The sequence below is a fragment of the Urocitellus parryii genome, chromosome 7 (genome assembly GCF_045843805.1).
Source record: "Urocitellus parryii isolate mUroPar1 chromosome 7, mUroPar1.hap1, whole genome shotgun sequence".
NCBI classification, from domain to species: domain Eukaryota; kingdom Metazoa; phylum Chordata; class Mammalia; order Rodentia; family Sciuridae; genus Urocitellus; species Urocitellus parryii.
In genome coordinates this window covers 9721951-9748911 of record NC_135537.1, presented here as the reverse complement: position 1 = coordinate 9748911, position 26961 = coordinate 9721951, and the positions used below count along the sequence as shown (strand labels likewise).

Below are 26961 nucleotides of genomic sequence, written 5' to 3'. Positions count from 1 at the left end.
TAGAGTGTGACCCTCGAGGGTCTCCACACCACCCTGGCTTCTTATGAATACCGCAGGGAAGTCCTCTCCACGTGCAGGGGTGTGGCTGGCGGGAGAGGTGGAGGGGCCTGGCTCTCACCTGCCACCACAGCGCGCAGCTGCCTAACTGTGGGTGCCCATGCCATGCCCTCGGTCTCTCTGCCTCTACCCGTCAATCCCCACAGGGCTGGTCTTCAAGGAGGTCACTCACCAGACCCCACCAGAGGGCATCTGCATAGGTCTCAAACTCCTCCTTCATCTCCTCTCCTTGCGCGTCCACCTCCGGCACATCCTTCTCCACCAGGTAGACAAGAAATGAAGACAGGATGAGGGTCAGGAAGCCGATGTACCAGGCCGTGATGAGTTCCTGCGAGAGTCACAACGGACCAGGGAAGTAGCCGTTAGAAAGTCCTCGGATGGACATTTGAGCCAGACACACTGGAGTTCTGGATTTATCAGCTCCCTGACTGGGAAAACCAGTCATTCACCTGCTCTGACCTTCACCTCCCATCACTGTAGAAGGAGATCGGGAATATGGACATCATTCCCATCGTTCACTAAGGGAATGGGTATGTGGTTCCAGTAGGAGAGGCCGACTTCTGTTCATAGTCACCTTGATCTCAGAGCTCATGAGACAGCGAGAGGTCAGGACGGACTGGCCACTCCCTCAGAGAGAAGGCTCAGGACTGAATTCCATGCAGGACTGACAAAACCAGCATAAATCTCAATACTGAGGAAGTCTGTGGCCAGGAAGAGCTAGTGTGGCACAGTGGCCAGCCCTCTGAACAGACCTGCCACCCAGTTACCAGGTGACCCTGGGCAAATGTCCCCCACTGCCTAACTTTAGAATTCTCACTTTTAAATTGAAGATACTGGACCACAGGGACCCTGAAAGTGACATGTGTACCACGGGTCAATTCAGACAAGTGGATTTTATGTGAAGTGGTTCTGCATTGATTTAGAACATATGAAAAATGAGCGTAAATAATATATAAACTCGTGACCCACGAGGGTCCCCAGGCCTGGCATCATGGTTCTCGTCGCATGACAGACCAGGTAAATGGGGAAGGAGACAAGGAGTCAATTGGCTTAAAGGGAAATGTTGAGTGACAGAGAAAACAGCACAGAGAGGTGGCAGAGACCAGCACCGCACTGGAGACCGTCCTGAGTGCTCCTCCAGCTTCAGCCTCCTTTATTTCTCTCTTCCCCTCCCAAGGCCAAGGCTTAACATGGGAGGCTGGATGGGAGGAAGGCCAAGGTGACTGGCAAGTGCAGTCTGGAGGGAAGCCTACTTCTGCTGAGTCAGGGCAAGTCACCCTCTTGATGTCCTCCCACTTCAGCTGCCTTCTGCTGCCTGACCTCCCCACCCCCACCCCGGAGGTGGGGCCAAATGACAAGCCTCACATCATCTTCAACTCATGTCACCTCCATCATGAAATGTTCTGGGAGGCTTGCTCCCCCAGCTGGAGCTCCTTCGCCCTCCACTGTGCCCTCAGCAGCCTGCATCTCTGATGCGCGGCGCGCTATCTGGAGCATCACTGCTCACTGCACCCCCGGAGCTCAGCAGAGAGCAAGAGGGGATGGGGGGCAGCCCAGCAGTGAACTCCTGATGGGAGTTCTAGAAGGCAAGGGTTAGGTGGACGCTGCCTCCTTGGGGGCTGTCTGAACGTGGCCTCTTGCCTTGTAGAATGCAGTTCTGGTGTTTATGTGTTTTCTTACTCCCTGGCTCCCAAATGCAAGTCAGAAGTTTCATCTGCGCCTGACTAAAGAAACAGCTGTCTGTTCACGGGGGCTCAGATAAGCTGGAGGTGCAGGATTATTAAGAGATGGTACAATGGCTGCCAATGAGGAGTGAAATAGGTCCCCATTCTGTGCTTTGCAGCCGTTTACAACACTATTTGAGGCAATCCCGACTTGACACAATTTTTGCCAGCAGCTTTGTGGCAGAACCATTCCTTCCACGTGCCAAGGCTCCCCGCAGTCAGGCTGGGAGTAAGGACTGGTGTCCAGCCAATGTGGGGAATTGAAGGGGGCAAGTCCCTTATTATTATTATTATTAATTATCTTATTATTATTAATCATTATGCAGAATGCACCAGACCTTTCCCCCCTGCCTCAGTTTCTCAAGGCTTCATTCTCACGATAGATCAGATCTACCCAATGTATGGCAGACACTGAAAAAACAAGATGTAGGTGTCTTTTGCTGGACAACAGTGACCTCAGGACTTATTTGTTCTGGGAACACGTCCTGGCCTATCCTAACTAGTGAGAGCATCATCTTTAAAGGTTTTGACCTGTGGAACATAGTCCTCCCACCTTTCATCCCTGAGCGTCCAGAGGAGTCAAGCCCAGAGCTAATGGATGGATGAGGAAACAAGATTGGCATGTGCTTTTCCCCTTAGAAAGAGCTTCCTCTCTGCTCTGACAGCCCAGGCCTTCACCAGTACTCACAACACACACTTTGGGGCATGGGAAAAGCTTGGTAAACCAAGGTCTGTGAGCAGGCAGCTCCACGCCAGAGCCTTTGCCCACCTCGGGAAGGAGATCCTGCTTTAGAGGAGGGGTCTGGCTTCAGGGTGGGCTCACCTTCTTCAGGAATCATATCACAAACATCCAAGGTTGCTGGTAATCACACGGTAAATAGTCAGCAGACTCTGAGCATCTATCCTAGTCTTAAGGAAAGCAGGGCCAAGACCCCAAGCCAGAAATTTTTATCACCAATTTCCACCAGAACTGTCAATCAAATGGGCCCCATGGCTACTAGGTTATGACTGAGCCCAGGAGGGTGGAGTGAACATGTCCTCTGAGAAAGATAAACTGACAGGTCAGGAGGAAGACAGAAAAATCTGTAAAGAAAACTGTCACCTCACCAACTCTTATGGACAGAGGTGGCACAGAAAGGGAATTAAAAAACACTTATGGCAAGAAATGGCGTTCTTAAGGTGGAGAGTCCCGTGTTTTACATTTTTATTTAATGCAGTGCAAACAGTTGTGTGTTGCATAATGATGCTTCATTCAACAAGGGACCCAGTTGTATTTGCTCTAAGCTTGTATTTGGTCTACTATAAGAAACCATCTTGTGGGAAACCATGCCCCAGTGTATCTGGGTGCATATCTGAGATGTAGGACCCAGGAGCTGTGTGTTGTGGAGTCTTGAAGTTGGAGGCAGCTTGGTCATGGTGATGTAATAAAAGCTCTGAGTTCCTTTAGTATTGAATTGCCCAGGTTCACTGCCTCAGGACCAGTTTCCCAGAAACACAACCTAAGACAGGGATTTGGGTTCATGTGATTTATCTGCATGTGATTACTGACTGGGAGATTGTAGGGTCCCTTGGAAAGGGGTGCCCACTATGATTGGCACAAAAGACTCAGTGAAGGAGGAGGCTTTGAATTTATGTCCTTAAAGAATGCGTGTCCTAGGGTCCCTCCCTCTGCTCTCTCCTGCACTGAGCTGAGACAGAGGCTTTCTCTCATTCCCCCAGGGTCAGCTCAGCAGCCAGATTAAAGCAGAGTGGTTCTGGGGCTTGGGTTAACGATAGGAAGAACACCCAGGGATTGCCATGAAGCCAGAGAATTGCTTGGCTTCCAAGCCTGAGCAGCTTGGAAGCCTAGGCACGTGGCACTCTGGAAGGAGACCACACTGAGTCCACCCCTCCCATTTTCTGGCCTCTCATAGAGATGTGAGCTCACCAGAGACAGCAGTCAATTCTTGGATATGGCTCAGGAAAGGCACTGTCTGGGATTGTGTCCCGCTGTGTGATCTTGAGCAAGTTGCTTCTTCTTTCTGCATCTGCTTCCTCATTGGTGAAATGGGGGAACGAGAGGGCCAGGCTCATGGGGTGGCTAGACCATGTCCAACACTGTGTTCTGGGCACTGTGCTTTGGGCTTTATGTAGTGAGAGAAGCTGCATGACTTCTCTGGCTGGGTATGTTTTAAATGCTCCTCCTGTTGATTCACGTCATCCTCACATCAACCATATGGGGAATTATCATTCTGCTTTATAAATGCAGGACCCAAGACCTAAAGTGGTTATAAAAACATCCCCCAAGTCCCACAGGTAGAGCTGGTTTCCAGACCAGCCTGTGTGACTTCCGACCTTTCCCTCCCACCACATCTGCCCTGTGTGAGTTCATCTCTCCTTCTCGAACGTCTGGAGCACAAGCATTAGAAATAAGGAAACTGAGGGCCAAAGGGGGGTGAGTCATGAAGCCAATGGAGGAGCTGAGAGCTAAGCCCAGGTCTCCCTGCTTCTCTGGACCACATCTGCACATATCCCTCATGCTCCGGGTCATCATCATCCATGGTGGCAGAAGGACCCAACCCTGAGAACACTGTAAGGGAGAGGATGTCATGGAAAGGCAGAGATGGTTGAGAAGCCCATGGAATCCCGTGGCTTCTCTCTGGCACTTACTTTGCTGTGGGCGCAGATGGCCGAGCCCAGGAGCTTCCAGGTGCCACCCCTTCGGTCCATCCGCAGCATGCGCAGGATCTGCAGGAAGCGCAGGCTTCGCAGGGAGGTGGCCAGGACATTGCCCTGGTTTCCCACCGCAACCACCGGCACGGAGGCGATCAGCACGAAGATGTCTAGGGAAGAGGACAGCGAGAGTGGCAGGGAACAGGGAAGGAAGGTGGGGTAAAGGCACAGCCATCTCCTGATGCTGCCTGCTGGGGCAGATGCACATGTGTCCGCAGGGCTGGGCTCAGAGCTGCTGCATTCAGTCTGGCCTTCAAGCACACATGGAAAATAGTATTCTGTGATGCATGATCAAGCAGATGCCCCGTGCATGAGCCAGCCCAAGGCCGCACTGCTAGACTAGTGGAGTCGGGATTGGAAACAGGCCTGCAACACTGTTCTAGATCCCGGAGCCGTGATTTACCAAGGCCTGCAGGGTGGCAGTTGAGACTCACTCTCAGGTGAACTGGGGAGAAGAGGGGATCAGGGACACTCAGGCTACTGAGGTGAAGCCTGAAGCTCAGCCACTGCTCCCCCAAAATATCCCTGAGACAGGAACTTGGGTGCAAGTAATCTGTTGGGAGATGATCCCAGGAAGCCTCAGTGATAGGAGAGGGAGATGGGAGAAGGAGAAATGTACAAGTGAGGGGTACTATCAGGTCCCTGCTGGGTCCTTGGAGCTGTAGGAAGAGCACCTTGCAACTTCATCCATCTGGACAGTGGGAAGCTGGCACATTAGTCCTTTGACTCTGTCCCTGCTGGTGGAGGGTCAACCCGGGGTTGTCAGCACCTGCACACTTCTGAGCTGCATTAGTCCACTGATCTCCCAGTGTTTCAGGGTATATTGTGGAAATTGAGGCCCACCCAGGGGGCAGATGTTTGTATCATGGAAATGTCCACCACAGGCCTTGCCGGAATTAGAGGTGGGCCAAGGGGACGAAGAACTTGTAAATAGGCCCCTAGCTCCTGGAATCAGACAGTCCAGCACAAAAGACAGGGGCCTGATCCCTCTCTGTTCCCTTCAGGGACACCCAACACTCCCACCAACGATCTCCCCACCATGCTGCAGAGGGTTGGCAAGCTAAGGGGGCCTCATGGTCAAGTACATTTGGGAAAGACTCTTTGGAAGTCGAGTTGTTACTGAAGGATTCTCAGGGTCTTTAGTACGCTAATATGCACTGTGGGATTTTAACTATACAAATGAAGCTCAGCCTTTCCAAAAGGTACTTTTCCCCAGTAAGCTTGGTGATAAGTTTAATGGGTCTCAAAATTCTGTGACAGATGTTTCGTCAAGTTGTTTTCTCTTACAAGTACTGATTTTAAAAAACTAATACCTTAAAACTGCCACACACACACACAAAACCCCAATAGTCTGCAAATATCCTCCTTTCCTTTGAAAGTTTTGTGTTGTTTTAACCAATCTTCTACTATGAAGCTTAAATGACCAACTGAGACACACAGTTCTGGGACCTCTGATCAAGCCTGAGGTGCTGAAGATATTTGAACTTCTGAGCTTTCTGGGCAGACTTGGTGACATCGCCACTTCCAGTAGCCTTCTCTGATGCCACTTCAACAGCTGCCTTGTGACTAGAACAGCAAACATAACTTATAAGAGGATAATCAGAGACACTCTCAACATGCATGAGCTTATTGATGGTGTCATTCTGAGATTTTAAGAATTTAGGACCATCTTCCAGCTTCTTTCCAGAACAGTGACCAACCTTCTCTTTCAGCTCAGCAAACTTGCAAGCAGTGGGTTGTCTGGCAGCCCAGGGCAGGACACAGCCAGTGCTGATATGTCCCGGATGGCTTGGGATAATCATCTGGGCAGTGAAGACAGCTGCTTCCACTGGTGGGTCATCTTTGCTATCACCAGCAACATTGCCGTGACAAATGTGTGACAGACACGTACTTGACGCTGAAGCCCACCCTGGCTCCAGGAGGAGCTTCCCTCAAAGCTTCATGGTCATTCAACACACTTTATTTCAGTTGTGACACTGATAGGAGCAAGGGGACTACCATGCTGGGTTTGAGAACACCAGTCTCTGCCCGGGCCCCTGGGACAGTGCTAATCCCACCAATCTAGTAGACATTCTGGAGGGTGGGGGCAAGGGCTCCTCAGTTGGATGAGTTGCTGCTGGTGGATGTAATCCAGAGCTTCCCCCCAGTGGGGTTTCACTGGCATTGCCACCTTTATGGGTGACTTTCCATCCGTTCACTGTGCTCCAGGAAGACATCACCATTCCAACCAGAAATGGGCATGAGTGCCACTGTGTGTCAGCTTGTAGCCAGTTTTCTTAAGGTAGGTGTGACTTCCTTAGCAATTTCCTCATCTCTCTTCTGGCTGCAGGTGGCTATTGGAAACCATTTTGTTAACACCAACAGTTAGTTCTTTCTCACCTGGTGTGTAAGCTAGAAGAGCTTGATCGCAGGTCAGCTCACTCTTGGAGATTCGAGCTTCAAATTCACCTACTCCGTAAGCAACAACCTGGACAGCACTGTCAGCCCAAGATGTGCTTGCAACCTGGTCTTTGATGGGCTCCGTGTTCTGGGGTATCAATGACAGTTACCTAGCTGCTCTTCAGTTTCCACAGGGAGATGCCAATGGTGGTACTACACTCACGCTCAGCTTTCAGCTTCTCTACAACCCAGGCACACTTGCAGGCGCTTTTTCCCATTCACAGCCTCCTTCCCAGACTTTTCAATGGTTCTACTGAGGATCCCACCGTATTTATAGATGAAATGGCCAGTAGCAGTGGTCTTGCCATACTCCATGCATGAATCCAATAGTGACGGTGTTGAGAGGAGTCATTTCCTTTCTCTTTTTAACTTTGATTTAAGAATGGTTTTCATGAAACATGATCTGGCAGAAAACTTATTGCAGGAAGAAAAACTCCCAAAAGATTTTGACTACAGAGCTATTTTTCACAAGAACATTCAAGGAACACACAGGATTTCAAGGAACACACTCAAAGAAATGCTTGTCCACTGAAGTCTGAGCTCCTTAAGCTGCTGGCTCCTGAGAATCTTCTGGAAGCATGCATGGTTTGCTGAGTACACTGCACTCTTTCATACCTCTACAAGTTTATATGTTCTGGTCTCAGTTTGTGACGTGATCAATTCTCAATTCAAATCTGATGCACTTTTTTACTGTATCCAGGGAACCCCTAGACACACCTGTCATCTGGGAAAACTGAGAGGGCAAGCATCTGGGTTCTGATATGTCTGCATAACTGGTCAGGCTTCTCAGTTTACCTGTACAAAAAATCCACTTATAATATTCAAAGAAAAACAAAATAAGTTATGTTATGTGCATGTACGAATATGACATTAAGAATCCCACTACATGGCCAATGTAATTCTGCAACCTGTATACTCAGAAAAATGAGAAATACATCCCATCTGATTCAAATGTATGATATGTTAAGATCATTGTACTGTCATGTGTAACTAATTAAAACAAATAAAAAAAGAAAGCTCTGTCTGAGAAGAAATGTAAAAAAAAAAAGAATCCCACTACTATGTACAATTATGATGCACCAGTAAAAAACAAATTAAAAAAAAGAAAGAAAGAAAAACAAAACCCACACCTGCAGTAAATGCTGCAGTCTGTGATGCTTGGTGAGGAGGGAATATCTGACCCAGAAGGAGTATCTACACCCAAAGTGACCAGCTCTGAGGCTTCCTTGATTATGAAGGCCACCATGTCCCTAGACATAACCACACTCTTGTCAAGCACACAGAGAAAAGCAACATTTGCTACCAGGGCCACATCATGGAAGTAGCGGAGATGAGTCAGGTGGAAAAGAGGCCAGCAAGGACGATAGTGCTGAGGCCCAGCCGCGTGTCTCCATGGAGATGGAGCGGGCAGGGTGGCCTGGATCCCTGTGTGTGCAGCCCACCTCAAGGCAGTGGAGATAGCTGCATGGGAAGTCACCTGTTCTGGAAGTTTCTGGGTTCCCTGTGCCAAGGTATCTTGAACTTGGCAGGAATTTGAATTTGAGCATGGTCACAAAGCCGCCCCACCACACAATGCAAACATGCAGGACTCCAGCCAGCACTGCCAATCACTGCACAGAGGAGAGTCAGCTAAACTCTGCTGCACTCACAGAAGACGCAGAAGGAAGAAGAGACGGAAGAAGGGAAGGCAAGTGGGAGGAGATATGGAAAGAGGGCAAAGAGGGAGAAGAAAAAAATACAGAAAGCAGAGTAGCTAAAGAGCCTCCAAAACTGTGCTCACACACAGACACACCTACTTATGCTCAAAATTCTGCAAAACAAAACAAGAAAAAACAACCAAACTCTCCTCAGCAGTAGGTTGGTATAAGGCGAGTGGCTGAGAAGGCCCTGCATGCAGCAGGAGAGATCTGGCCCCTAGGGCAAAGGAACAGCCAGCTCTTCTCTGGGCGGCCATGGTGCCTGGGGGCCTGGGTACAGTCCTGGAGTCACTGTTCGAAGAGGAGGTGGGGAAGGATCCACATGCTCAGAAGATGTCACAGACTATGAGACTGAGAACACCAGTGTCCAGTGCTGCCAGGGTCACTCAGCACACCTGTCCTGGATGGGACAAGACTGAGGGACAGGAGCAGCATAGGAGGCTGGACCCAAATAACTGGACAGAGTCAGAGGAGCTAAGAGGGGGTGAAAGCTCTGATAGGTGAGGAGCACCTCGTCACTGGGATGAGCAAGCAGGGTCTGGGGGACTACTTCAAGGCTGCTGCAGGGGCCTGAGGGCCTCTGGGTGGATGCCTTGGAGTCCCTTCCATTGCTAACCCCCAATGATGCTGTCTCTTTAGCCCCCACCCTACCCCAGGGACAGGAAGCTCTACCACTCCTGGCTTTATACAGGGGTTTTTTGCCCTGTCATGACATGGCTCCTAGCAGCATTTTCAGATGAAAACAAAGGTCATTGAGCTGCTCCAATATAAAAATAGTGCACCCAGTAGGAAGGATCCTAGTGACAAGGCCTCTCAGAAGCAGCATTTGGATCCAGACACAAGCAACATGGTGGTGGGGAGGGCAAGCAGATGCTAGAGTCTTCTAGTCTTGTTGAGATGGAATCTGATGCTTACCACCTGTGAGACTGGAACATGCCTGGGATCTGTGAGCCTGTTCCCTCTTGAGGTGGGGATAAGGTGGTCCTGCAGAAGCACATTCTCAGCCAGCAATGGTGTCCCTCCCCATTCCACCCAGACAGTCCGGAAGGTCCAGGCAATTTTCATTGTCATAGCAGGAGGGCTGCCTGCAGTCTAGGGACCAGGGATGCTCAACACCTGTCAACCTGCTGGCTCCTCCACAACAAGAGGAGTCCCCCACCCCAACTCATCACTGCCCTTTCCAGTTGACAGGAGGAGCAGCCCTCGAAGGTGGAACTTCAGCACAGGCAGGTTGATGCTATTCTGGGCATGGAGGCAGGTCAGCGGCTGGGCTGGCCTCCACTGTGCTGCACTCACTCCCAGAATTGTTGCTTAAAATATCCTTGGAGATGTAAAGCACGAAAAAGGGGCCTGAGTCCAGGCAACCCCTGGACTGGGGGATCAGGGCTTACCCAGCATGCACAGGGGCTTCCTGGCAAACTTCAGTCGTCCCCTCCAGCCTTTGTACCGACAGCAACATCCGGCAGCCCAGATCCTCAAAGCAAACTCGGCTCCAAAGATGAAAATAGCGAATGTTTCCTGCATGGAAGAGCATATGGAGAGGGCTGGGTGGCTGGGGACAGTTGTCTGGGCCAGTGTGTTCTGCTCTGCAGATCTGGAGAGCTGGGTTTCTGCCACCCTGCTGTGCTTTGTGGTGGCAGTGGCTGGGGGTGGGGAAGGAGACAAGGGTTGGTCCCCTCCATCATCTTTGGAGGGTTTCCTTCTTCATTCAGATGTGCTAACTGTCCCTGGCTCGTCCCTGTTTTTTTTTTTTTTTCCCCATGTTTCTTTTTGCAAAGAATCATTTTTTTAAAAAGTCCTTTTGAACATATTAAAAACCTTTAAAAAGTAAAGCTGGTTGAAGAAAGCCATCTCAAAGAAACAGTCTACTAATCCTGCCCAGTGTCTGGCCCCTCTTGTTGCTAACTGTGGCCAATGGTGGCTAAGCCAGATTTTAAGCCAGGTACCACCCCCAAGTATTTCATATAATTCTCAAATTACATTTTGAGAAACCAAAGCAGAGGCCAGTGTAGGGTGGAGCATGCCTTTCTGTTAACTTTATAGTAACGGGAAGTTGTATTATAGAACTTAGAACATGTAATGGCCTTGGCTTTGACTCATCTGCTCTTATCTCTAATCTGGAATGGCCAATCTTTATCAGGAACACATGTGGGCTCATGGCGGCCTCATTAAGTGAGGGAAGCATGGTTTTGTTCTCAGGCCTGGACATGGCTGAGGACCTGGGAGATACAGCCAGTCAGGCAGACCTGTACCAGGGGCAGCATCCTCCTCATCACTGTGGAATTCCAACCAGAGGGCTCCACCCCAGAACAAAGTGGGGGTGCCGGCCATCTCACCAGCAGCAGGAGCCAGTCTCCGGAGACAGTTTCGTACTCCTTGAAGGTGGTCAGCACAGCCAGAATCAAGCACCCTAGGACAATCAGGAACCTAGAGGGAGGAAGGAGAGGAAAGAACATTTAGTCGTGGTGTGCTGTGCAGGGAGATGGGGAAAGAAGTCAGCCAGGATGAAGGCACAGCCCCACTGGACAGCGTTCTGTGCTCTCTCCATTATCCCACCTAATCCCCAGAGAAATCTGCGGGACAGATAGGAATTCCTGTCCTAGTTAGAGAAAGCCAGATGAAGTACGGTTCAACAAGGTGCATGTGTTCACTTGACCACTAGCTAGCAGAATCAGTCACTTAGAAGTTAAACCAGCCCTCCCAGCAGTGGGGGGCTGCAGAATCCCAAAAGACCAAAAATTATCGCTGTTTTTTTTTAAATCAACAAGAACATGAATAAGTTAGCACGTCCAGTATATATACGGCTCTGATCTTAAAATATATGGAATTTCTTGCTTGTATGAAGAAAACACTCTTTTTAAGGATAAATTCAGAGAAGGCTGTGTCCTCATGTTTGAGTACTATTCCTTTTTACAGTCAATGGCTGTAGAAAACCTCTTTCAATTGGCGAGGGGCAGGGGGTTTTTGACTTGTGTTTGAAATGCTGGAAAGAATAGGAATTAGCACACCGAGGGCTGCTCAAAGCTGGTCCCTTAAAATTCACACAGAGGTCATCTGGTCCTTGCTCTCACCTCAGACTACAGCAAACCCCTGAGACAGAGACAGAGAATGCTTTGTTGCTTCAGCAAATAAAAATGGCCTTTCCTCCTCCAGACGTGGACTAGTCTGGCTCCATAGTCAGTTCCTGGTTCCTGGGGTATCTGACAGAGACTGGACAAGCTAGGACCCTGGGATGAAGCCTGATGGCGTCTCACATACTCCGAGTGCTCCTACTCCAGACGATCTGCTCTCTGTCCTGTCTGTGGCTAGTTCTACCCATGCTTCTCGGTTTGCCCATTTATTCCTTGAATCTGTATATGGCAGAGATTGGGAGCACAGCTGGAATTCGCTGATGAATGAGCTGGATCTGCTTTCAGGAGCTCACAATCCGGATAAGCAGAAGACTGCCTCATGCTATAAGAGCAAGAAACTTGATATCAGGAAGCATGAAAATATCTGTCCCTGGCTTTGGCTGGGACCCAAATCCTGGCTGGTCCTTGGTGATCCCAGTCACATGTTTCAGTCATTAAACTTGCTAATCTTCAGACCTGAATATTTATGTTTCCAGCTCTTCCTAGGAACCTGAGATTTCCAAACTTCTATGTCTGGCCATTTTACTTGAAATTTGTGACTCTAATCCATCTTGGAATCTGCCTATCCTGAACCCCAAACCTTCTTCTTAGGTGATGGTAGTGATGGTGGTGATGATGGTGATGATGGTGATGATAATGGTGATGATGATAGTGGTGATGATGATGGTGATGGTGGTGATAGTGATGATGGTGATGATGAGGGACAACTCCCATTACTGCCCTTCGGTGAGCACCTTCCACCTGCCATTTTGCATGTATCAGCTCATCATCCTTACAACAACCTCCCAGGGCAGATATGACCATTAACATGCTGAAGGATTTTTCAGAACAAGATTTTCTAAAAGTTTAAGTTCTGGGTCCTGTGATGTAAGCCAGCAACCACTAGGCTTTGTCCTCAGTTGGCACTGAACATGGAGCTGGAGTCCTTGGCTGAGTCGGTGTGTGGGTGAAAGGGACAATTGTGTCCCAAAGTGATCTTGTTTAGCAGAAGTAGGAGCCTTAGCCAGACTCTGAGACTCTTGCCACCCCACGTAGTTGGTGCGTGTCAATATGGGGGAGATTCTACAAGAAGCATGCGTGGTGTGCACACTTTCAGCTGATGCCAGGACTTGCGCCTTTGCATAGCCGTCCCTCTCCCTTGGTGCAAGTGGCTCACTCCTGACAACAGCATGGCAATGGCGAAGGAAGTCACTCCTCTACTTGGGTTTTGTTACATGGTGAAAGTGTAGAGATAGTTGCGCCCGTGACTGTTGCACAGGGTACAAGACTGTTTCACAGACAGGAGCCAGGGACTCTTGCTGGCCATGAGCTGCTACATCATGAAGGACCTATGAGGCCTTGAGAAAAGGAGCTGTGGGGGCTTCTGGGACCCAAGAGCACCCCCAGCTGCTGAGCAGCATGAACATGTGACTGTCCTGCAACTGCAAGGGCCAGCCATCATGAGAGCCTGGAGGATGGTCACAAGGTCCAGAAAGGATCAGCCCAGACCACATGCTGATTGCTGTGTTGTGGGACCCTGAGCACAGGATGCAGTTAAGTCACAAATGGACTCCTGACACTTGGAAGTTCTGAGATAAAGACATGTGTGTTGTTACCAGCCAGCAAGTAGTGGCAATTTGTTAGGCAGTGACAGAAAATGAACACACTGTGGAATGGAAATCTGTGCCAGGGGTGTCCAGGTTTATAGAGCGTGGTGATTCATGCCATGGCACGGCTGCATTTACTTGCTTGGTCTGGAGAGCAGAGACTGCCGGCTCCTCTCCCTAGTCCAGTGACCAGCTCAGAGCTGGCACTTAATAAGAACCCATAAGTGTTTAGGGAAAGGGCTGAAGCAGCAAAGGAGGTCAGCAACTGCCCTCTGGTTGGAATTAAGGACAAGGATATAGGGAGGGCCTGGAGAGACAGGCGGAATACTAGAGTTTCTGGGCCAAGTGAAGAGTTTGCATTTTTCTCTGCAAGACATCTTTAATATCTAGCTACCTCTCTGGATAAAGTATCTATATATAGTAAGTCCCCCCCATCTGAGATTTTGCTTTGTGTGGTTTCAGTTACTCACGGTCAGCTGTGGTCTGAAAATTTTTCGCTGAAAAATTCCAACAATAAGCAATTTATAAGTTCTAAGTAATTTTTTTCACAATATAGTATTCTAATTGTTCTATTATTAAGTATTGCTTTTAATCTCTTACTGTACCTAATTTAGATCTTAAACCTGACCACAGGTATGGAGTATGCATAGGGAAAAAAAAATAGCGTATATTGAATTTGGTACTATTCATCTTTCAGGCACTCACAGAACATCTCTAAGGTACCACTTAGAGAAAACAGGAGACTAGAGTGTGTCCACATCTGCATCTACACGTATCTGCAAAAAGTTCTCTGAAGGACTGGTCACAAGGCTGTTGTTGCCGGCTGACCAGAGACGAGGAAGGCTCAGGTGGAGAGATAACAACAGCCTCCTGATGTTCTCAGTGGGATTTGTGACTAAAGGGATGTGAAGGCCAAACAGGGGGCCATCAGGAAGGCCTCAGGGCTGGGGAAAGTGTGAAGGACCACTGTTCAAAGAGGTCAGAGGATGGGCAATGGCCAGCACAGTAGCAAAGACAAGCAACAACCTGTGGACCTGCTGAGTCTGAGATCCAGGTGGAAGTCTCCATCAGGCTGATCAAAATCTAAGTCTAAAGCTCAGAGGAGATTTCAGGGCAGAAGTTGCAACAACACCAAGCTTTAATAACTTGATGCTTGGATAATTCAGACTTCACCAACCACCAAAGAGATTTCAATCATGTACCAGGGAGCTACAGAACAAGACTTCAGCCAGCAGGGGGCAGCAATCACCAAGCAGAGCTCTGTGCGTTCTGCACCTTTCCAGTAACCTCGGGCTCTGCTGAGATGAGAGAACCATCAATTTATAAAGCTCCAGTCATCAAGGAAGCCCTCCTATCCCTATCCAAGAAGGGGAAAACCTCCTTTGTTTTTTTTTTTTTTTTTTTTTTTTTGCAAAATTCAATATGTCCTTAAAATAGGAGCTCAATTTCAGATGGAGCACATGTCTGTGTACCAACAGAAGCCAGCTGGGTCTCCGGACACTAAAGAGCCACTAGATGGCTAGCTGTGCCCCCCACTTCTCCTCCAGTCTTGGCGCTCTCTTCTGAGCCTCACCAGCTCTCCTTTTGCCCTGTCCCTTTGGTTGCCTCTCTACATCCTTGGCCATTTCTCCACTGCCCCTGTTGCTCTCCCTCCCCTGACATCCTTTCCTCTCCCCCTCCCGCTTTCCTTCCCCCTTCCTCTCTTCCCTTCACTCCCCCCTCCTCTGCTCTGTGCTCATGTCTTCTCCCTCACTTCTTCCTGTGCCCTGAAGGTCCTGCAGGGTTTGTGGTCCACACTCCGGAGGGGAGCCACCAGCTCCCCTTGTTTCCTAGCTGTCTTTGCAACTGATACCAGTCAGGGTCAATGGTCTTGGACACATCTTTAAATAAGACACCTCCTGATACATGCTCTCCTCAAACTCTGCCATCTTCCAACCAGGAAAAGGCAGAGGAGGGCTGGGGGAACGGCTACCAGGAGGCCTTTATTCCTGCACATGGTTCTGAGGTGCAAGGTGCAGGGACTCCTGATGAGACCCTGTGCATCCTGCCCAAGCCCCTCCATGCCAGATCTCTGCCCAGCAGCAGGCAAAGAAGGAAGGTGCAGGCAGCTTCTATAGACATACAGGCGAGCAAGGAACCACAGGGGCATCTGGATACTCCCTCCGCCCTCTCCTCGGCCATGCCAGTCATCTTCTGCAGGCAACAAAGCAGGGCCGCTGGGAAGAGACAGTGAACTGTGATGTGCCCCTCACAGGCTGCATTCACACCATGACAAAGACAAGAGCCCAGCATTGAGAGCATTTTAAGAGGCAGGGCACGGCCACCTTTATATATATATATATATATATATATATATATATATGTTTATTTATTCTTTCAAGGCCGACACAATACCTTTGTTTTTACGTGGTGCTAAGGATCGAACCCAGTGCCTCACACAGTAGGTGAGCACTCTACTGACTACTGAAGAGCCACGACCCCAGCCCCACTGCCATCTTTTCTTTGCATCACCATTTCAGGCAGCAGGGCAGGGTCACCAAGGGAGAGAAGGGCCCTGTGCTGGGAGTTGGCAACGGGGTGTCCCCAAGTATCTGCACTGGAGGCGATTTGGTCAGAGCCTGTGTGGGGGCAGCCTGGGTACTCCCAGGTCAGCTGGCAGAGGACCGTGGCCTCCCTCCTCTCCTTCCTCTCTGGACTCCCAGGTGAGGGGGAGCTCCATTGGATTCCCAGGAGTTCCCAGAGACACCTGATACTCCTGCTCTGGCTGCTGTTGTTTCTGAGTGCTGTCCTGGCACCTGTAGCCCACCTGAGCTCCTACAGACTGAAGGAGTAGGCAACGGCTGCCCTGTGGACCCGCTTCTTAGAATCCTTGCCTGTCTGCCATGACATGGGCCCACGTGGGACATTCTCCCCAGCCAGGAGAAGGCAGACTGAATTTTCTATCAAAGCAAGTGTTGCTGACATCTTAGGTAGCCATGCCTGTCCTGACCCGAGGCACCACCATTGATCCTGGCCCTGGAGAAGACAGCACAACCCCAACCAGCAGAGAATGACCTCAGAGCACATGAGGATGCTATTGGTCCCCAACCCAAATGCCTCCCAGGGATTTCTTCTATTGCTTGTTTTTAGTGGCACATATTTGTGAAATGTTTCACTTAATGGAATGTCTCCCAGGTCTATCCATGCTGTAATAAAGGCTAGTATTGCATGCTTTTTAGGGTTGAATAGTATTCTATCTGTAACAAAAACAAAAGTAGACAGATGGGATCACATCAAACTGAAAAGCTTCTGCACAGTGAAGGAAACAATCAACAGAGTAAAGAGACAGCCAACAGAATAGGAGAAAATATTTGCAAAATATACATCTGATAAAGAGCAATATTCATAATTCTTTAATATATAAGGAACACAAAAAAACTCAACAGCAAAAAAAATTAAATGGGCTATATTATATTTCTCAAAAAAAGCCATACAAATGGCCAACAGGGATTTCTATAAATCACCTCCCCCAAAAGAATGTTTGAGTCACTCAGATCAGGGCTGAGAAATCATTTTTATCTTGCAAACCCACTGGTATGGATTAACTAAGGCTCCCAGAATACAGCGCTGTGTTGAAAAGAGTTTAGATTGCTGCCAACTTAGCTGGGGAAGTGCTGTTATCCATTAGCGATGTCTGTTGCAGAAGCAGGAAAGGACTGAGGAGTTGCCATCCCCTTGGACCAGGAATGAGCTAAAGTCACTTTTCAATCTTCTTTCCCTGACTTGGCTCATGCCAAGCTCCCCAGGAACTTCCATTAACCAAAGCTCCTTGTGAACTTCCATCTACTTGAAATTTTGAGGGATTTTAAGAAAGACTTGTTCTTTTCTCCCTCATCTTTTAAAAAGGAAACTTGTGCTCCGAGGTCTGAGAGATTTGCTAGTGGCCACAAAACGGTTCTTTGCAAAGCTAGAGTGAAACCCTGGTCTCCTGGCTCCCAGCCTAGTACATCTCCACTGTGCCGCTCTCTGCTTTGTCTTTGGGGAAAAGAAAGAATCAGTTATGGACATTACTACCGTTGTTTCAGCTGCTTGCAATCTGTGCCTTTCTATTGGGTCCCACCAACCTCTGGTCCAAATGTGAAAGACAGCACACTTGGGTCATTCAGAGACAGTAAACAAAATGAGGAATTTGCTTCCTCTTTAGAGAGCTGACCTACATTTTGCTTATTTAACATTTGTCCATGTTCTCTGCCCAGATATGTTGTGTGCCTATTTACCTGAGGTGCATAGCAGCTGTAAACTATGTCATCAGATGCCAGGCTCTGAGAAAAAGTTCATGGAAAATTTTAGAGATCATTCTAATCTCTTAATCCTCTCTTAAAAGTTACAAACTCACAACTTGAGGAATATGGGAGGTAAATAGAGACCGGTTGGTGAGAGGTTGAATTTCAGAGTCAGCAAAGCAACACAGAGTTGAGCTAAGCTGTGGCAGGCTGCTGAGTGTCCCAGAGAAGGACCTTTAGAGCCATTTCACCCTTGTGGTTGGAAAGAGGCAAGGGATGTGGCAGGTCAACAGAAAAGAGCACAGGAGGAGGCGTTGGCCACTCTACTTCCAGTGGATCAGCGTGGGTCTTTCTGTGTCACTTTTCTGAGCAGAGTTATCTGCTTGTGCCAACCCCTGTTTAAACACAGCTGTAGCCTTCTCATGCATGAGAGGAGAATGTCCTAGTAGTTTAGGAAGGCAAACTAGGCTTGCCCAGGTCAGATCACATTGTGGCAGAATGGATGAAAAGTGCGAGCTAACTAGGCTCTGCCTATGAGAGACTCGCTTTAGATCCAAAGACATAAATAGCTTGGTAGTGAATATGGAAAATGCTATTCCATGCAGAGAGTAACTGAAATAGAATTGAGGTGGCTAGAGTAACATCATTCTCTAAAATAGACACCAAGACAAAAATTGCAACCAGAGACAAAGGAATCATTATATATTGATAAACCATCCATTCACTAAGAAGATACAGCAATTATAAACATATGTGCACTCAACCACAGAGCTCCAAATACACTACACTTCATTTCTAGGTTCACCTCTCCATTCTTTCTCCCTCTAGTCACACCAAACGTACAACTTAATCAAAATATGGCAGGTCCTCCAAAAATCTCTTCACTCCTCATCACACACTTTCTTTCTCTTATCCAATGAACACATCCTTTCTCCTTTTTAAGATGCAGCTCAATATCACCTCCTCTATTATGACTTCTTCTCCTCCATCTTTCCTTCTTCCTTCCTCCCTCCTTTTCTTCCAATTATATGCCAGGAGGTCGGGGCCAGCAGTTCCTGTCTCCCAAGAGCTAACAGCTCATCTCTTCCTTCCCAAACTAAGTGAGGGAGCACCTTCTGAACGTCACCCAGGATTTTTTTTTTTCTTATTTTCTCTTAACACTCACCCAGGCTGTGACATGCACTTCCCTCTCTGAGCTCCGGCTTTCAACAATGAACAGAGCTCCTTGTGTCTTGTCTTCAGCGCTTACCTCTCATAGGATGATCTGATGAGCAAGGATCCCACACCTTTCCTCTTCAGGTCACAGTGCCTAGTCCAGGGGATTAACTCTACCCTTCATATTCCCAGCCCTGCTCTTTACTTGCTTCAGGAGCTTGAAGAAGTTCTGTCCTCTCCCCAGGCCTCAGTGTCTACATCTGGGAGACAAGGAATTGATGGGAATGGTCCCAGAGGGCCTTCTGGGCTATTATTATGGGTTCAGGCTTTCAGCCAATAACCCTGGTGGGAGGGTCTAGAAAGGTTCTCAAGGAGGAATAGACCTGAGTTCAGATCTCAGCTCTGCCACTTACCTGTGGGGGATTATTTCCTCATTTATAACTGGGAATGAGAGTAGCACCTAATTCAGGGTGAAGAGAGAGACCATGCTCTTGGACTACACAGTGCCAAGTGGGACACGCTCTCAGACCTGATTCGCGGTAGCCACTGCAGGAGTGAGTCTGAGCTGGGCTGGGCCAACTCAGTGACGGTCCCAGGTGGATGATGGAATCTCTTGCTTTTCATCAGACCCAGGAATCCTTGTTTAAAATGGGCAAATAAACTAGAATTAAAATAAGGCTTATAAGACAGCACCTCAGTTCCAACACACACTCCCTGTCCCACCAGTCAGAGTCACCTTTGGCTATTTCTAAAGAGTGTCGTCGGTATTCTAGATCTGCCTAAACTTCTATAAGCAGGCTGTATTTCTGGAGGGAGAAAGCTTCTGGATGGAGATGGGTTATCAGCCAGGAGCTCTGCTCCATGCCTCCATTGTCTTCCACTCCACCAATGCCATCAGCTAGAAGACATGGCAGTTCCATCTATGGTCCTGCCCACACCCTCTCCAGTGCCCCTTCTCATTTGATGTTTCCTGACAACAACCATGGGGTCCAAGCTCTGGCAGGTCACATTGTTCTCCTTGAGGGCTAGAGACAGGAACCATTAGCTAGGTGCTTCCTATTCTGCAGAATCCCTGGGCCAGGTTGAGTGTGCAGGTCCAGTGGGAAGCACAAAGCAAGTGGAGACAGACCATCTCCAGATGTGTCCTCTCTGTTCTCCAACATGGGCCACATCTTTTATGTATCCTGGGATGCTGAGGTCACTTTGCCCCAGTGGTACTCAGCTCTTAGCTTTCAGCATTCCTTCTAAGTATCAGCCTCTGGACTAGAGGCCAGACTAATAGATGCCACAAACAGACATGAGGCTGTGTTTTAAGTACCTTCTTCAGGGTGCAAGTACATGCCATGTTCCCATGATAACTCAATGGCAGAAGAAAAAAGAATAAAGAAAGGTTCTAGAGTCTAGATGTGGCAAGTCGGCCTTCTGAAGACCCTTAGAGATTCTTGCTTCCCTGGGATAATTTCTTCTGCTCTAAAGTGGCTGGAGCCTGCAACATGTTCTAGCCAGTAGAATCCAATAAATATGAGTGGAGTCACTTCTGTGGTCAGGTTGAAAGATCATGACTTCCTTCTTGCTGTGGGCTCTCTCTTTTTCTTGTTGGCTTGATGAAATGAGTTGCTATGTTGGGGAAGGTCAATGGCACGGGACCAAACACGGCCTTTGGTCAACAGTCAGCAAGGAGCTAACACTCAGCCCAACAGCCATCAAAAGTAGGATCTTCCAATTGCCATAAGAGGGTCTTAGAGAGAAGCTTCCCCAGTGGGGTCTTCTGATGAGACCCAAGCCTAGGCTGGCACTATAACTATAGCCTCGTAGAAGCTGAGTAGAGTCCCAGAAGCTGGCCTGGACTCCTGATTCACAGAAAGTGCCAGATACTAAGACCCTGTGTGCTGAGCCACTGTGTGTTAAGCTCCTGGGTGTTGAGCCCCTGTGTGTTGAGATCAACAGGCTGCTGTATATAACTAATGCTAATTTGCCCAGATCTGGTTCCTGGCTCCCTACTTAGCAACCAGATGAGCTAAAAACCTCGATGTCTTTTCTATAAGACAGGAGTGACAAATCCAGGGATCCTTGCTAGCAAATTATTCTCATCTCTGACTTTGCAGTAGGAAATTGCACAGAGCAGCAAAAATCTTCACAACCAAAAACTGTTTCCCTAAGAGGTCTCCATGCCAGCGTCCTTGAGAAGGGAAGAGTAGTCTCCATCTTGGCCACACTGTGGATTGGCAGGGTCAGCCTCTGCCTCAACAGCAGGGTCAACATCCAACAGCATAATGTGAGCCACTCTCAAAATAGAGAGGTGGAGCTGATGAAGCAGGAAAGATTTCAAGAAGCTGATGGAAATGATGAGGGGGAACTGCTCTGGGTACAACAGAACCATTAGCAAGTGACACTCTTGCAGGAATCATTGAAGACAAAACAACTGATACTTTAAAGGCCCGGAACCTTATACAACACTTGCCCCCAAACATAGGGGAAAATGAAATGTGAAGTTACATAATTTTGGCATTAAAATATATTCCCAAGTTAGCCCAGGATTCAGTCTTTGCTGGTTCTAAAAGTTAGAATCCAGTTGCAATTACAACTTGAATGTTGTTAATTCTGAGATACAATAAGCACATTTGTACTTTGATTACTTCTTGAGGTAAAGTAATAATCTGACATGTTTGCTATTCCTACCTTGTATGAAGAAGTTGTCTTCATTTTCCATAAATCCCCTTTGAGTGGATTTTCACCAACCGACCATGGAATGAAATTGCCCTTTAAACCTACCTCATGGGAAAGTCAGGTGGATTAAGAGGGATTCATTTTAAAATGTCAACATGTAAAAGTGCCCAGAATTCCAACAAATAGTGTGCCCCTAACTTTTTTCCCTTTCCTTCACATGATGTTCATGCAAAGTCCTCCAAAAGTTGACTTAAAGAGTAAAAAGAAAAGAAAAATTGTCTATACAAACACCCACATTCCTGAAATACGGAAAGAACATCTTATCTACAAATCACCATGAACAAATCTTTATCAATTTCCACATCTGTGCCTACATTTACATCTGTATTATATCCACATCCACCTATGTTTCCACAGAAGTGTAAGGAAGATGCAGGTTCCAACCATTTAAATCAAGAGTTAGAAAACTACAGCCCTCAGGCCAAATCTGGCCCCATGCCTGCTTTGTAAATAAAGTTTTATTATACACCACAGCCACACCCATTTGTTAGTGCACATTCCACAGCTGCTCTTTATTTTTATGGGGCAGGAGCAGAACCCAGTAGTTGCAATAGCGACCTTCTGGCCCACAGCACTTAGGCTTGCAGTAATTCCCATCTGGCTCTTTAAGAAAAAGCTTGACAACCCCTGTGTAAACCAAGAGTTCAGGGAAGTTCAATCAGCATCAGGAATTTTCCTTGCCTAATGCTGTACAGGAAAACAATACATAAAACTTCAGTGTCGGAACACTTAAGATGATTAGAGGGATAAAACAGAGACATATCCACATTTCTGGAGTTCTCTCAAGAAAGTATAAATTATGAATACAAACCAGAAGGAGGCCTGCCGTTTAAGCTCCTATAGCTTCATGGTGGACCTGCTTCTGGAAGCATCCATCTGGGTTTGGTGACACGTTACCATGCACTTCTTCTTGAGGCCCTGTCTTCTCACTGATGGTTTTTAAGTAAGCCAACAGCCTCTCTTGGACAATGTTACTGCCCCAGGTGTGTGTTTTGGGGGTGGCACTAACTAGTGTGACTTCAGCCTTTGAAGCAAATTTTTTTCATGACTTGACCAAACATCATGGGCAGCTTCTCTCAGGGAAGGGCTTGGCCCTGGAGCTAGACACATCAATGTCTCAAGTCCAGCCTCTTCATTGGGTTTCTGGCTCCTCATCTGTAGCATGGAGTGAAGTGCCTACCTTGCAAGAGGACCCAGAGAGATAATGGATATAAAATCCTTACTGGCAGCAGTAGGCACTCAGGCGATGGCACTTGCCCTCCAGTTTGCTGACTAAGGCATGCCCACTTACAAATTATTTATAAATTCAGGAGGCAGAGAGGGAATGAGTTTAAATTTTGATGGCACTATTTATTGTTTTGTGACCTTGGGTAAGTACCTTAACCTCTCTGATCCTCCAATATCTTGCATTTATTATGGGGACAATTATATAACCTCATAGAGTTGTTGTGAGGCCTAAAGGCACCTCAATTTCTTCAACTATAAAATAGGGATACTGAAAAGTTTAGGCTAGTTCTTGATCAACATTAGCAATCACTATTATTATGAATGTAATTGTTATTTTTTTTTTATTGCTACCTGAAACAGTGCCTGGGAATGTGTAAATTCTCGAGAACTGAAATCAACTGTCATTATTACAACCCATTTGGACTTCATCAAGCACATGTCATCTTTGGGGAGCTCTCCCAAGACACTGGGATCGTATTTCATTTGTCTTTCACACACCATCAATTGTAAGACACACCCTCATTGCACCAATTCCTGATAAAAGGAATCGTCCAATTAAATTATGACAGCCATGATTGCATTTCACCTCCTCGTGTTATACATGTTAAACTGGGGAAAACATGTGGCTTTGAATCAATGAAACAGAGGTAATAGAGGTGCCTAGAATCAAATCCTTCTAGACAAACTCTTAGAAGAGGACAGGGTGTTACAAGGCGGCTCCAGGCACATCATTCTGGGATGGGCTGGAAGTGAATCCTGTGTCTTCCAAAACCAAGAAGTCCCATGGACCCAAGTATGGTTCATGGGGCCCATAGATTTCTCCTTATCCCCCCATTCCCATGCCACAGCTGGGCACCCTGCCCCACCACAGCTCTATTGATCTGTTATCTAGTTATGTCTATTTTCTTTTGAAATACTGCCTCATGCCTGGTCTACCACTGTCATTTGTGTCATAAATCGTCCATCAGGCCCCAACTGATCTCCAGTGACCCCCCTCCCCCCACTCTTGCCCCTCCAACCATCTGCCAGGCCCAGATTTCCCAGCCTTCTTCCTGTTACGTGGCAGCCTCTGTTCACCTGATGCCTGGCTCACGCTCAATATTGCTTCCCTCATCTCCCTGCCTCCTTGCTCCTCACCCTGCACCCCTATACACCCTAAGTTTCCTGTCACTTGGGGAACTTGGTTTCTTGGAAAGTAGAGGGTCTGGGGAGTCAGGCAGATCCAGGATAAAAATCAGGATCAGGTTTCTAGCCATGTGCATGTGGCCACATTGTCTTGCCTCTGGGAACCCTAGTCTCCTTATTATTGAACCAGGTCAATGAAATACCTGAGTAAACATGTCCGGAGGGCCTTTATCCCAGAGTGAGGGAAGAGTGAACAGCAATTGGTAACTTTCAGACCCCTTCCCACAGTGCATAAGCCTGGAGAGAAGACCTTCCCCATTTCCTTTGTCACCTTTCAATCACGGTGACATGAGTGTCACCCGATAAAGCCTCCACCACGTGCACAGCACAATCCAAGAAAAAACACAGCTTTTCTTCTGTGTCCATCCGGGAAAGCTGATCCTGAAGGCTGAACAAAATCAAAGATGCCTGAGTTCATTTCCACACAGCCGGCTCTGGCCAGGCCTTGTTTATTGGCTTTTCATAATTTCCTCAGGACAGACGTGTTCTGGGACACGGTATACCAGAGAACTGCAGGGAGTTGTGCGGCCCTCAAGGAGGGAGATCACCAGCAGGTGCTGACTCCTCTTTGTTGAAAGAGTCTGCCTGACATTACAGGGGTGAAAGCAAAGGTCTTTTTAAAAATCCATAAGCAGCAAATCAAAGTCCAGTCAACTTGGTAAACAAAGTGTTCTGAGCCTCGCACCCTAGGTGGTGCTTGCTGAGGTCAGAGACCATCCTTCCGTGGATACCCACTTGGCCATCGGAATGGTGCTGAGCCTGGAAAAGTTGTTTGACTTAACGGACAGTGCAGAGCATCTACTATGGACATTAACGAAGAACTGACTGTGTACCAGGCACTGGACTGAAACAGGTACACTAGCGGAATGAGTATGAATTCCAGAATTAAAGAATGCGTCTGATTTGCATCTTTCCTCTTCAAGTTTTGTGACCCAGGCAAAGATAATAATTTCTTAACCTTTGCTTTCTCAGTTGAAAATGGGCAATAGCAACATCCATTGCATGAGACTGTGGGAGAGACTGATGGTAAAGGATGGGAAGTCCCTGGCAGTGGCTGTGGTAAGTGGGGATGTTCAATATGTGGGTTCAGTGGTAACATTGGTGACTGCTGGTTCTGGACATGGCTCGTTGCTTCCAGGAAGGCCGGAGCAGGAAACATCTGGAACAGCTGTATTTGCAGATGTCCCAAGCGAGGAGTCACCACTCTCTCCAGCAAGGGTCCTGCTGTTGCTCTTCCCTGGGTCTGGAAGTAATAGGCTTTGGTTTGTGCAGGTGGAAGGTGAGATGGTGGTACAGGGATGGGGAATTGGCTGCCTCTGCTGTCATGAAAATACTTAAAACAGCTTCCAGAAGCAGAGGCGCTGGCTCAGAGTAGATGCCAGCATTTTCTCTCCTGCATTGCCTCAGTCTCTCCCATTTACCCAAGAGGACTTGGGACTTGCTGTCAAGATTCTGGTCCAGAACATCTGCCCTAGGTCATCCCTGTCCTTCCACCCCAGTGCCCTGGGTTTCCAGGGCCTCAAAGTCCTCTGTGTCTCGATAGCTGTTTCTTTGGCATCTCCCTCTGCAGGTCCAAGCTGTTCCCATTGCTAACCATTTCCTGGTCACTCTGGGTGCCTACAGGCGAATACCTTGATCCTATACATTTCAAATTCTCTGGGTTTAAAAGAACTCAATTCACAAGACATTCAATGCACACAATGGAAATGAAAACACAAGAACCCTCACGTTGACTTCTAAACCCAATAAATCAACTCATTTCATTTCCCTCTGCCCTTTCCAGCCTCAGGACAGAGTCATATGCAATTTCTGAAAATTTGTACTGTCACCACGTTACAGTCTGCATTTTGTCTTATGAAAGAATAAATATTCTTCCACTTAGCTATAAAATATTCAGAACTTTCATGTTTAATGAAAGAGCAGCATTCTATGACATCAGTGCCCTAAAATATGTATAACTATTCTCTCATTGCTAGAAATTTAGGGTTAGGTTGCTTCTCATTCTGTTATACACAAGGTGGTGGCAAATATTTGTACACATAGTTATTCTTTGTTTAGGATCAATTTCTTGTAATAAACCCCTGGAACACCTCGACATCTGCACGGATCTTTGAGATATTCCGTCCGATGGCTTTCTACAGGGTCATGTGACTTCACACCATCCCCGAGACCGTAGGAGGACCCCACTTTCATTCCAGTCTCACCCATGTTGGCTGTTCTCATTTGCTAATTGTCTTGCAGATTTAATAGATATAAAATGACAACTGGAATTTGCATTTTAATTGGAGGAAAAGTCTTGCTGCAAAGGACACAGCACTTCTAAGGGACATCAACAATGCAGCAGAGGCTCTAGAAGGTTCTAGAGGTTCTCATCTTCCCATCAACTCTGAAATCACCTCAAGTGGGCATTTATCTTCTTCCCTTCCAGAGAAGCTACCCAGGTTCCAGCCTTTTCTCCTGCTCAATGAAGATGGGGAAATGCAGCGTGTAATTAGAGGATCACTGGCTGTTCCTTACCATGCTCTGGAGACTTTTCTCATTCAGACATAAAAATTGGCCCCCTCAGACTCAAACTGGAAGTTTTCTTATTCCATTAGCACCTTCCTACAAATGGCTGCATTGTCTCATTTGAGAACCAAACACCTGGACATAAACTGAGATCTGGGTCCCATGCTGTTTTTACCCAGCATGACACAAACAGGGATTATTCTAGATTTTTGTTGTTGCTTTTGCTTTTGGAAATCTCATTAGAATGGAGACAATTAGTGGCTTCAAGTTTCCCAAATGAGAGCAATTAAGAGGGGAAAAAAGAAAAAACAACTGAAACCCAAGAGTGTGCTCCATGCCAGCATTAGCTTGGTGGAGAGGACGTCTGTTAGGTCAACCGTGCTTCTAGAAACAGTGTCCATCGGGGTTGATTATTTTGGCAACCCACTCCCCCAAGCTCTGTGCTCGTCTAAGTACACTCCTGGGTTTTAATGCACCCCTCAGTCCTTTACTCTGTGCACATTAACTGAACAAGTACCATGTCAAAGGACCAAAGTGACCTATAATCACTT

General features: G+C 47.6%; 1 protein-coding gene and 1 pseudogene across 1 annotated transcript in view; both read right to left on the bottom strand.

The window, feature by feature from the left end:
- Nucleotides 1-26961, bottom strand: part of Kcnq3 (potassium voltage-gated channel subfamily Q member 3) — a 308571-nt gene that overhangs the window by 31704 nt on the left and 249906 nt on the right. The window contains exons 2-5 of the mRNA XM_026407605.2: nucleotides 10966-11056; nucleotides 10021-10147; nucleotides 4431-4603; nucleotides 230-385 (exon numbers count right to left, since the gene is read on the bottom strand). Of these exons, the coding sequence (XP_026263390.2) occupies nucleotides 230-385; nucleotides 4431-4603; nucleotides 10021-10147; nucleotides 10966-11056 (547 nt within the window). The remainder of the gene's footprint in view (nucleotides 1-229; nucleotides 386-4430; nucleotides 4604-10020; nucleotides 10148-10965; nucleotides 11057-26961) is intronic.
- Nucleotides 5909-8178, bottom strand: LOC113196150 (elongation factor 1-alpha 1 pseudogene; annotated as a pseudogene).